At 39.4% G+C, this 13,483-nt stretch overlaps 1 protein-coding gene across 1 annotated transcript in view; it reads left to right on the forward strand.

Annotated features, from left to right (window-relative positions):
* The first annotated feature begins 273 nt into the window (after positions 1 to 273).
* The window catches only part of LOC125045382, a 63,030-nt gene continuing 49,820 nt past the window's right edge, over positions 274 to 13,483 (forward strand). Inside the window, exons 1-3 of the mRNA XM_047642590.1 lie at positions 274 to 327; positions 530 to 631; positions 10,408 to 11,309. Coding sequence (XP_047498546.1) covers positions 274 to 327; positions 530 to 631; positions 10,408 to 11,309 — 1,058 coding nt within the window. The remainder of the gene's footprint in view (positions 328 to 529; positions 632 to 10,407; positions 11,310 to 13,483) is intronic.

Below are 13,483 nucleotides of genomic sequence, written 5' to 3' on the forward strand. Positions count from 1 at the left end.
CGACCCTCCGAGACGGCGCCCGACAGCCAGCACGCGACCTGGACCTTTTAGTCGACTAGAGCGATACGAGAGAAGCATATCACCGGTCCTTCAGTCTTTCCCCAACAAAGTGGCTTTTTTATGCCCGCCGCTGCTCCTCGCCTCGACGTCCGCCGTGCGAGGTTTATTGGCATATCCAGTCGTAATTAATTGTTTTACGGCGCTGCTCGGACGCGTCTCCCCCCGCCTGATGGACCAGTTTTACACGCCAGTATATTCATGTTTATTAGGGCCATGACGAGAGTGCTTAGGCGGCGCTTCGCTCGCTGGCGCGTCGACCTTCCGGAGGCATGGGAGGGGGGAGGGGGGGAGGGGGGTATTCCTTCGTCGCGGCGAGTCCAAAAACCTTCATTGAGGAGAGACAACGGAGTCGCTTTTTTTTTTTTGCTTTTTGCTTCAGGGAGTTATTCCCGTGACCTCAGGAATGTTTTTTTTTATTTTTTTATTCCTTCACTCTTCCATGCCCAAACATTTTCCTTCTGTTCACAAGCAGAACCGTAGACACATAAGGTCTAAAGATATCGTTGAACCTCCTGAATCAATTTGTATTAGGAAATGTAATCGTCAGTATAATTCCTTGGTAGATTTTGAAGTATAACCAGTATATTATTGTAGTTTTATTTTCATCTTTATTTGTTTATTTATTTATTCATTTTTTTTTTTTTTTTTAATCTTTTTTAAGATATTCAGATGTGATGTTTATTACGTTGGTTACTTAAGCACTGCGAATTAGACCTTAAGTTAAAGTTACTGTTGCTGGTAATCTTAAGCATATATTTATTTGCTATTACGTATTTTGTGTCCAGAAGAGGATATTGTTTACTCTAACTGGGCTATAAAACCCTCAGAATTGGGATTTTTTTTTTCTTTTTTTTTCTTTTCTTTTTTCTTTTTTTTCTTTACTTGTGACATTCACCAAAATACTTAAGTATCAGAAAAAGCTTACTTTCTGTGCTAACTTAAAAGGGTTCGTTTGTTATAATATTAAAGTATTTTAAAATCGCCTGTGCTAAAACTACCTTATTTCCAGCAAGATACTTTAATTTATGCATGCATCTCTTTAAGGAGGAAATGACCTGAAATTGTTTCGCACTGTATTAAAACGAAGTGTATTATATATATATATATATATATATATACATATATATGTGTTATATAATAGGTACATAGAGAGAAGGCGAGAGAGCGAGAGAGAGAGCGAGAGAGATCGAGAGAAAGCGAGAGAGCGAGAGAGAGAGAGAGAGAGAGAGAGAGCGCGCGCGCGAGAGAGAGAGAGAGAGAGAGAGAGAGAGAGAGAGAGAGAGAGAGAGAGAGAGAGAGAGAGAGAGAGAGAGAGAGGGGGGGGAGGGAAAACCCGAAATTGTTTGTGTTAAACGCGTAGAGTTTTGTCGGTTAAGCTGTTTATTCTTGGGCATCAAACAAACGTTCAAATTTGCCACATATTTTTTCTTCTTCTTTTTTTGTGTTGCTTTCATAATGAGTTTTCTAGTCCTACTTCATGATCTCAATCCGGGCAATTGAATATTCCGATAAAGCAAGTTTAAAAGTTATGCATACATTCAGTGAAGTATTGCATTCATTGCATTTCTAACTATTTTCACGATATTCTTATTTATATCAGAAGTGTTATGCAATCTCAGGACTTTAATGGATGGTAATAATCTATTATATAATGCTATAATTGCACTCTGATAACTTATTCACTAGCGCTGCACACTCTATCGAATGTGTGTGTATCATATATCCAAGTAGCTTTTCTGTAAACTAAATGAGATTAATATTAGCTGCCGGATGCGCGCGTGAAGCAGTTAGACCGCTGGACAAGGATCCAGCTGCGTTGAATACCGCATTATGCACATGTACGTATATAGAAAAGCTACTTGGATATATGATACACACACATTCGATAGAGTGTGCAGCGCTAGTGAATAGGTTATCAGAGTACAATTGTAGCATTTTATAATAGATTATTACCATACGCACATGTATACAGACGTTTGTTTAAATAAGACGTTCACACACACGCACGCACGCACGCACGCACGCATACATACACACACACACACACACACACACACACACACACACACAAACACACACACACACACACAGGACCCCCTTGCCCATCTACTTACCTTTCCCTGCCCCATCTACTCTCTCCACAGCAGCTCCCCCCCCCCCCCCTTGCAACGGCTACTCACCTTCCATGGCAACAGAGAGACATGTGGCTTTATTAATGCAGAGGTGAACCTGGGTTTTACCGGCCGTTTATTGCATAATTTTTGGTATTGCCAAAATAGTTTTAGTATTTTTAAAATGAACATGGATGATTCCGCCGCATAATTTTCTGGCCTAATACTTGTCAGGTATGTTTCTACTTTAATTATAGTTCGGGTGTGCATTTTTTCACCCAAAACAGAATGCTCCTCCGTTGTTGTTGTTGTTGTTGTTGTTGTTGTTGTTGTTGTTGTTGCTGCTGCTGTTGTTGCTGTTGTTGTCGTTGTTGCTGTTGCTGTTGCTGTAGCTGTTGCTGTTGTTCGAGAAAATTATGTTTTCGTTGGTGAATTTGATATGGAAATGTCATGTTATTACGGTAACGCGCAGTCGTGAGGTTGGTTTTTTGTTGTATTTCTTTCTTCTCACGTTTAGATCTCTATTACTTTACAGACCAGCTGGTTTACCCCCACGATGAAGTGACACGGAAGGGATTAAAAAGAAAAAAAAAAGGAAATTGCTGAAATATATCTCTCTTCGTCGTTGTTATGAAATTCGAAATATATATATAGTGTCTGCAAGTCGAAAAATTAACATTGTTTGCAAGTTCAAAAAAAATATATTGTTTACAAGTCGAAAAAAACACATAAACATTGTTTGCAAGTCAATCAATAAATATATAAATAAAAACATTGTTTGCAAGTCGGAAAAGAACGTTGTTTGCAAGTCGATAGAATACACATTGCTTGCAAGTCGAAACCATAAGGGATATGTTTAAATCCACTGACAATAACACTCGCATCTGGGTTGTTCCTGTTACATTCCACCCCCGCGTCTACCCCATCGGCGGGAGGGGGTGGGGGGGTGAGGGGGATCGAGCAGAGTGAGAGGGGAAAGAGTGGATGATATGGGGGGGGGGGGAGAAAGAGGAGAGAGGAACGGAGGATGGTATTGAGGAATAGGAGGAGAAAGGAATAAATCAATGAGAAATGGGAGAGGAGGAGAGGGAAGGCTATAGAGGGATGGAGAGGGAAAGAGGGGGAATGGGGAATGGGACGGAGAAAGAAAGGGGAGAGGAAAGAGGGAAAGAGGGTAGAAATAAGGAGTAAGAAGGCAAAAGGATACGAAACGGGAATTGAAAACGGAAAAAAGGGAGGAATTGAGAAAGGAAGGGGAAAGAGGAGAGAGAGAATGGGGAATGGGAGAGGATAGAGGGAAAGAAATGTGATATGGAAAGGATAGAGGAAAAACAAAAACATAAGAGGGGAAACACAGAAGGAACTGTGAAAAGGGAGGATAAATTGGGGAATGAGAGAGGAGAGAGGGAAGGAAATGGGGAATTGGGAGAGGGAATAGGAGAGGAAAGGGGAATGGGAAAGGAAAAAGGGAAGGGAACTAGGAATGGGAAAAAGAGAAAGGAGAAAGAGGGAAAGAAATGCTAAAATGGTAAGTATAGAAGGAAATAAATGGGAAGAGGAAAGGGGAAGAGAGAAGAAAAGAGAAAATTCGGGGGAAAGAGGAGGGAAAAAGGAATAGGAGGGGAAAGAAAAGAAAATTAGAAAGCAGAAGAACACACAAGAGGAGGAGGAAAAGGGGAGACATAGACTGGAAGACAGAGAAGACGTATAGGAATTTAGAATAGGAAGAAAGACGAAATAGGAGGAGGAAATAAAAGTCAAAAGTGATAGGGAGAGAAGATAAAATCACGCAATAAGGAGAAATTGCGATAATATAAGAAATAGAACACAATTAAGGATATAGATATTAATACAAACATAACTACATATATAGAGCAACATGACCTGTCTCCAGAGGCGTTAAAGATAACGAACGGTAACGATGATAAAGAAATGTGCAAGGATAGAAAAATACAGAGTTCTCAGATTTCAGTTCTTCGCCTAAACAGAACACGACAATACAGACAGAGGCTTATAAGAATTCCGTCTGAAAAACGCTTTCCTTTGCATTAAAAAAAACGTTTTCGCTCCGGCTGTCTTGCAATTGAATATTTTCTCGGTAAATCACATTCGAACGTTTTATACGTGCTTCAGAGCGACGTTCATAATTACTGATGTTGCAAAAAACGACATTGCAATGGAGCGGGAAGAGAGAGAGGGGGGGGGGGGGGATCTCGACTAAGAGATCGAGAGATTTGTAAAATGTTTTTTTTTTTTCCTTTTTGTCTCAAGAGATCTCAAAGGTTTTCGCTTATTTTCTTTTCTTTTTTGGGGAGATTTTAAAGGTCTTGCGAACATTTTGAAAGGGAGTTCGCCGCGTAGCGATGACGAGAAAGTCTTGAATCCCTACAAATATCTCTGTTTAACGGCCTTTATAATTAGCTTTGTTAATATTCAATGTCGAATCTTTTAGCTTTAGCGGAAAAGATCGCTGCATCATTAAGCAATTTTTATAGTTATGCTCCTTCCGAGAATCATTTATGCAGCATGACACACGCGTAAAACATTTTATATTTATTTTATTTTAGTTGAGTTTTATTTTTGGAGATTTCATTTGCTTGTCTTCTTCTGCTTCTTCTTCTTCTTTGCATCTTTTATTATGTTTTGCTTTAAAAGTAATTTGTTCCTTTGAATCTTTATCATCACGTGCGACGAGAGGTCATTTATTCACTGTTTGGCAACCTTTGTGACGAGTTTAATTTTTGTTGAATATTTTCACTTATTAATTTCTTTTTTGGAAACAGAGGATGGCGGTTTCGTTCAGTCTTGTTTTTTAGTTGATGCACTTGTTAACATTCACTTTTTATTTGCTTTTATCTAAAAAAGACAGACATTTACGGGACACACACACGCACGCGCGCGCACACACACGCACACTCACACACACACGCACACACACACACGCACACACACACACGTAAACACACACACACACACACACACACACACACACACACACACACACACACACACACACACGCAAACACACACACACACACACACACACACACACACACACACACATACACACACACACACACACACACACAGACAAACAAACAAACAAGCGGACATATTTAAACTAAGGAGACAAGCCCACATTGAGGAAATCTTACTTAGAAAGCCTTGCTGTTTCCCGTCAGTCCCCAAGCCGCATCAGAATCATAATAACATTTATTCTCGAAACACAAACAATATCGTATCTGAACAGGGTCCGCCGCCTTATAACTTTATTATTTTTATTAACTATCACACGAAACTTTACGAACTTATAATGTGACACTCATTTGTAAACAGAGTGCTAAAGAATGATACACGGCGCTGTACATTTTACCTCGGGAGACTACGTGGAGCATTTAAATAAGGACGGGATTATAATCAAGATGAATAAGTTACACGAGATGTCGTTTTCCTCACAAGCACGGGATGAATTCTTTGTCTCGCAAGATAAAAATAGTAGTAATGATAATAATAATAATAGTAATAATAATAATAACAATGATAATAATAACAATAATAATAATAATAATAGTGATATGGAAATAGATAAGGTACTGAGATGAGAAATAAAAAAAATAAATGTGTGATATGAAAATAGATAAGGAACTGAGATAGATAAATAAATAAATAAATGTGCGATATGAAAATAGATAAGTTACTCTATTTTACATGCTAAACTAAGGTTTAAAGAAAATCGGGTTCAATGAACATAGACAAATAAATTAAAGAAAAAATGGAAAAGAGGGATAGAATATTTTTAAAAATATATATTAAACAAAGCTTGATATTGAAGAAGACGGATTTTTGTAAATTCACGTCTTGGTGAAGTCAAGTGATATTGGTTTAAATTCAGTATTTTTAAATGTCTTGACTCGTTCCCTGGTAGAAATGATAACAAGAATCTAGTGATAAACATAGAGAAAAGAAAAAATATTTTGTTTCAATGTCATGTTTGGTAGGTAAATAATAGGCTTTGGGAAGTGTTCCTTGAAAATCAAATGTATATTATTTTAGTAAATTTTCTCGGATATCGTGAACATAGACGCTAACCTTTACACCCACTTAAAATAATATAACTTCAAAAAACACGAAAATATAACAATAAAGGCAATTCTTTCTTCACAGAATTGCGTATAAAGCGTACGTATGCCACGGCTTCATAAATCACTTTTTAAAAAAATGTGATTTTGATAACCGGGCGAATAATCACAAACACGAGGATATTCATGTTTGTCTCCGACTCTCTCCAGCGTGAAGATCAATATACCATTCTCTCTCTCTTTCTCTTTCTTTTTTCTCTTTCTTTCTCTCTCTCTCTCTATCTATATATCTATCTGTCTGTCTGTCTTTCTGTCTATCTATCTATCTATCTATCTGTAACGATTTTATTGGATTCCGTATACTGTTTACATTGCACTCAGTGTAACTAATCTTCCCTAATGACATACTTTGTTTGCCCAATAAGACAACATCTAATTTCACGGTCGCATTAGTTAGCATGTGTGTATGTGTGTAATAGATAAATAAATATATATATATATATATATATATATATATATTTACGTATGTACATATATACATATACATATATATATACATATATATGTATAAAGACATATATATGTTTATGTACATATATATTATATATACATGTGTATGTACATGTATATATACAAATATATATGTATATATATACATGTATATATGTATATATGCATGTTTATATGTATATATACATATGTATGTATATATACATATATATGTATATATACATATATATATGTATATATACATATATATATGTATATATACATACATATATGTATATATGCACATATGTATATATACATATACACATATATATATATATATATATATATATATATGTGAGTTTATATATATGTATATATACATATATATGTGTGTGTGTGCATATATATATGTGTATATATGATGTGTGTATGTATGTATGTGTGTGTATATATATACATATATATATATATATATATATATATATATATATATATTCCGTGTGTATGTATGTAGAGACAGACACACGAACAGACAGAAAAAGAGAGACAGAGAAAGAGAGGAAGCTTGGAAGAAAATGTGTTTACCCCTTGTTACACGTTGCTCTGTGTCCACAAAAGAATTTGCAAGTGAAGTAAAAAAAAGAAAAAAAAGAAAAAAAAAGAAAAGAAAAAAAAAAAGATCCCGTTTGATATATGATATTCATATCGAAATTCTAGCGCGTTAGAGAAGGCAGATATCGGATATGCCCAATAGTCGGCGTATAATTGCATTCTGTTAGCGTTGAATGTATGTGGCACAATTTCTCCTTGATTGGCTCTTTAATGACGTCATCAAGCTAGCGAAATAATTTATGACTTGCTGGGTTTTTTTTTTTTTTTTCCTTTTTTGCCAGTGACATCCTTTTCGGCTGACCATGACCTCGATTTATTATTAGCATCAGTGTGTGTGTTCTGACGTCACATCCTATCAGGCTGGCCAATTGTGTTTCATAAGAGGATATCACTGGGCTTGCTTTAGGCCTGTGGTACTGTGGTATTCGCATGAAGATGAGGAAATGAGCTGTCATATCTGTTTGCATTTATTTAAAAACTTTAAATTAGAATAACAGTCCAGTAACTTAACGAGGGAATAACCAGGCTTGCCAACTGTTCGCCCTAACTGCTGCATCAGAGCTACCAACCTGTGTGATGACCATAATACTAGCTTTTTTTGTTTGTTTGTTTTTTTAACGGCGCAACTAAGGTTTCATATGCAACGAACCTGTCTCTCCGGTAGGTTGTTTGAGCTAGTTTATTTTTGACCCAGGAATGGTAACCACGTCAGTTTTACAGATCGTAATGTGGGAGCTACCACGCCTGTGATACATGTACCATAATATCAGCGTCAAGTTGGTCAGTGCTTACGTGGTAGCCCTGTCGAGACTGCCATGGATAATAACAGTGTTTTCGTCTCTCGTGATGAATGACGACCTTCTCGTTGTACATCGATAACACTATCACTCGGATTACACGGAAGGGAGCATTCGGGGCCGAGGCTGCCACTGGGCGCTCGCTCCTTTCCGAAGGATGTCTAGCTGGAGAGAGAGAGAGGGAGAGAGGGGGGGAGGGGGTAAGAGGGAGAGAGAAAGAGAGAGGGAGATAGGGGGGGAGAGGGGGTAAGAGGGAGAGAGAGAGAGAGAGAGAGAGAGGAAGGGAGAGAGAGAGAAAGAGAGAGAGAGAGAGAGAGAGAGAGAGAGAGACAGAGAGAGAGAGAAGAAGATGAATAAATAAATAAAGCTGCACCGATAAATAATGATGTATCAAATAATAATAATGATTCTGAATACGTGATAAATGAATGAATAATACCTGAATAATAATAAAACTAGATTAATAATTGTGTTTTGGAAACATTTATGACGGATTTCTGTCTTTCTCTTTGCCTGTCTTCTTCCTATTCTATATACATTCACCTATGTTCTTTCCTTTCCTATCTTTATTATCCTCTTTTCCTCTCTCCCTTCCCCCTGCACCTTAACTACCTTCGATTTCACTCTCTCACTTTCTTTCTCAATCATTATCTCTGTATATCTATTTGTCTATCTGTCTAGCTCTGTCAACCAATGTATATAAATATATCCCTCCTTCTCCTCCCTCCCTCCCTCCCTCCCTCCCTCCCTGCCCCCTCCCTCCCTCCCTACCTCCCACTCTCCCTTCCCCTCCTCCTCCTCCTCCTACTCCTCCTCCTCCTCCTCCTCCTCCTCCTCCCTTCCCCTCCCCCCTTCCCCTCCTCCCCTCCTCCCTTCCCCTCCCCGCTCTCCCCCCTCCTCCTCCTCCTCCTCCTCCTCGCCAGCTTCCCTCATCGCCGTGACTCCGTCCTCCTTCCGACAGATTCAAATTAGGGCGCGAAGTAAACCGCCTCATTCTGGCGAGTAAAAGACTGGGTCTTTCGGCCTCCAGAAGACGCCAGATTCTTTCTCCTTCTGGGGGGGGGGGGATTAGTCACTTGATATTTTTCTTCTTCTTCTTCTTCCTCCTCCTCCTCCTCCTCCTCCTCCTCCTCCTCCTCCTCCTCTTCCTCTTCTTCCTCCTCTTCTTATTTATTTATTACTATTTTTTTTTTTTTTTTTTTTTTTTTGAGGGAGAGAGGGGGGATAATTCTTCGTTTATTATTGATTTTTACTTCGTTTTTTTTTTAGAGGAGGATAAAAAGGAAAATTATTCGCATATTATCTATTTTTGTCGTCGATTATATTAAAATTTGTTTGTTTTTGTCTTCCTTTTTAAGAAGGAAAAGGAAACGTGAGTTTTTTCCTTTATTATGAGTTTTTGGCTCCTTTTATTGGGGGGGGGGGAGAGAAGGGGAATTTTTTTTTTTTTTCGTGTTTTTCTGGATTTCTGGTTTTCGAGAAAGAAAATAATGAACGAACTCCTTTTAGATTTGGTTTCATGGTACGAGCCAATATAAATAATTTTAAGATTCAGATTAAAATGATTGCTTAAATTCACATTATTCTATATTTCTGACACTTTTCATATTACTTGTTATTCTGAAATTGTAATGATATGATAATCATCATAATCATTTTCATAATCTTTTAACGCCCCCCCCCCCCCCCCGCTAACATCATTATTCCGTCATTTAATTCATCAGTTGTTTTATTATCTGTATCTTTATCATATTCATTTTCATTACTATTCGCCATTTCCTTTGATGTTAGTTTTATTATTCCTGTAAACGCTGATATTATTTCCTTTGTCAATGTCAGTCGCAATTTATCTATATGAATACTGTTGCTGATGATAATGATGATAATGATATATATAATGATAATGACAGTGAAAATGAATTCAGAGCTATAAAATAAAATACAAATTAATATTTTTTATAAAGAATGTGTTAGTAATGACAATTATGATGATATGAAAATGTATAATAAAACGTAGGTAATAATGATGAAATCAATGATAATGAGAATGAGAAATACAGAAAATATAATTAATTAGGTAATTAGAATGAGGAGGAGGAAGAAGATGACAGTAATAGTGATAATGATCATGCAAATAATGCTTAATAACTTTAATAAAAGGAATGACCAGTAATGATTATTGTAATATATTGTGATTATCGTTATTAATATTATCGAGAAAACTGGTAATAATGATATAATTGAACGCATAATCAGTGCCATTTTATTCTCTCTCCCTCAGGCCCCGCCAAGGTCCTGGCACTGGGAGACGAGGGCGCTGCAGCCCACGCCCACATCAGCCTCACGCCCATCTCGAACACCCGTCTCCCTCCCACGGACCATGAACATTTCACCGCGACGCACATGTCTACGCCCACTCTCGCCCATGAAGCATTCACGCCTCCCGGTCGTACGTCAGGAGGCTCTCCCGCCGCAGGGCCACCCGCGCCCACGCCCATGCCACCACCCCTCCTCGCCCCAGGGCCTCCTCCCGCCCACGCCCCGCAGCTGTGCCCAGGAGGTGACTTATCGTGGGCGTGGTGCTTCGGTGATGATACAGACCCCGACACCAAGATGGATTCGCGAAGGAGGGAGATGGAGACGCATGGAGACCTCCTCGTGATGAAGGAGGGAGGAGATAAGATGATGGCGAGAATAATAAAGACGGAAGGGAGGGAGAGCGGCCGAGGCAGAGACGGAAGAGGGAGACAAGAAAGGCTAATAACCGGTGGGAACGGAATCGGCGAGGACCGGAGGGAGAACGAGGACGGCGGAGGAAAAACCTACGCAAGCTGGGAGGAACTGAAGGAGCGAGAGAGTATGGAGAAGACGAGGGCGAAGAAAGCTCCTCCTGAGACCGAGGCTGACAACACCGCCTCCTCCACCTCCTCCTCCTCCTCCTCCTCCACCTCCTCCTCCACCTCCACCTCCTCCTCCAACACCCACGGCCCTGACACCTCCTCCTCCAACACCTCGTCGGCCACTGTTCACCACGTTTACCATAAACCCGGGTTATATAACTTCAGCGCCCAGGTCCTGTGCGACGGCCGACCGCTCTCGAGGAAACACGTCGCCGGAGCCTTCCTGGTGGCGGTGCCGGTCCGGGGCGTGCAAATCAGGTCAGAACGCGCCCTTGGCTCGCTGTTCCTCCGCCCTTCCGGTGGGCGCTTCGCTCCTTCGCGGGGCGGGCGCTCTCCTGCCTCTTTCTGTTCTCTTTTGTGTAGTAGGGTTTCTCTTGCCTGCCTCTCCCAATTTCACTCTGTCACTCTTTCACTCTGTTATGCGTGTGTGTGTGTGTGTGTGTGTGTGTGTGTGTGTGTGTGTGTGTGTGTGTGTGTGTGTGTGTGTACGTATATTGGTATATATGTATATATGTATATATTTGTATGTATATATATATATATATATATATATATGTGTGAATATATATGTGTGTGTATATATATATGTGTATATATATATATATATGTATGTATGTATATACTTCTGTATATATTGTGCGTGTATGTATTATGCTCCTCATCGTGGAAACGGCTGAATCCTTCCGTCGGCGCAACGGCCTGCCTTCATTTTGCACTGCAGAGCCCAACTAACGGCGCCGTTGCAGCAAAATGCTTGTCACCCTCTTTTCTTTATTCAGAATTAGGAAATCCTTGCAAAAAGCGAGGTCGAACTGGACTGGCATTATTTGCAGTTGCTCCATGACACTTACATATTACTGTTGCATTATTCACGTCACATGATTTGCAACGTATGTAGACCGTGAAAGAAAGTTGGAAAAGCTTAAGGCTTTCTTTGATGCGTGCATATTTTATTTTTAAATTGTTGCATTGAATTGATCAAGGCTCCTTAACTCAGCCGTCAATGCATTTCTAAGGGGAAATGTCATGCAAGGAAGATGTGCAACATAGAGAAGCAATTAGACCCTGCATGCCAGTCTGCATGTCATTAGTTCATGGCCGATGTAACTTTCATTTGCACCCTGCATGTCAACAGTTCATGACTAATGTGAGATTCATTTGCACCCTGCATGTCAGCAGTTCATGACTAACCTAGGTTTTGTTGGTCCCCTCATGTCAGTAGTTCATGACTAATGTGACTTTCATTTTGATTCCGCATGTCAGAAATGCATAATTAATTTGCGTTTCCTTTGGACCGCGTATATCAGTAGTTCATGACAAACGGGTTTCATTTGGTCCCTGCATAACAGTAGTTCATGATCAGTGTGATTCATTTGGACTCTCCATGTCATTAATTCATGACTAACTTTGATCCCCGCATGACAGTAATTCATAATCAATGTACCGTTCATTTATTCCTTGCAATGTTGAACCCTGTTGAACGGAACTTTCCTGTCCCTCTCTCAGATCGGGGACCAAGTTTGTCCATGAATCATTCAAGAGCAAGATACAGATAGAAAAAATAAATACAATATATATATATTGGAGTGTAAGAAATGCTCGTTATTTCTCCTCGTCGCACAGAGAAGAGAAAGCCGGACACGGTTGCTAATTTGCATATCATCATAATATTTAAAAGATATTATACCTATTTTCCTTTTTTTTTTTTCATAATCAATACTTTTAAATCCTCAACACGCTAGAGAAAAAAAAAAAAAAAACATTAAAGAAATACCCACATAACAGTAATCTTGCAATGACGGACGATTAGCAATAAATGCAATTGCAGGCTATTAGATCTACAATAGGTAAAAGAAAGGGGTAAAAAATGGTATTCGTGATATAAGGTCGTATTTTTACAGCAAGATAGACGACATCGCACGCCAAACACGACCCAACACCTCGCAAACTGTACACGTGTTTCTAAAGTTGGGACACACAATTAAAGCCGATCTGTCTCTCGGTCTTTTTTCTCGGTCTGCTTGTTTGTTTGTTTGTCTCTCCTCTCTCTCTCTCTCTCTCTCTCTCTCTCTCTCTCTCTCTCTCTCTCTCTCTCTCTCTCTCTCTCTCTCTCTCTCTCTCTCTCTCTCTCTCTCTTTTTCTCTCTCTCTTTTTCTCTCTCCCCCTCTCTCTCTCTCTCTCTCTCGCTCTCTCTCTCTCTTTCTTTCTTTCTTTCTTTCTTTCTTTCTTTCTTTCTTTCTCTTTCTCTCTCTCTCTCTCTCTCTCTCTCTCTCTCTCTCTCTCTCTCTCTCTCTCTCTCTCTCTCTCTCTCTCTCTCTCTATCTCTCTCTCTCTCTCTCTCTCTCTCTCTCTCTCTCTCTCTCTCTCTCTCTCTCTCTCTATCTCTCTCTCTCTCTCTCTCTCTCTCTCTCTCTCTCTCTCTCTCTCTCTCT

This window comes from Penaeus chinensis, chromosome 37, assembly GCF_019202785.1.
Source record: "Penaeus chinensis breed Huanghai No. 1 chromosome 37, ASM1920278v2, whole genome shotgun sequence".
NCBI lineage: Eukaryota > Metazoa > Arthropoda > Malacostraca > Decapoda > Penaeidae > Penaeus > Penaeus chinensis.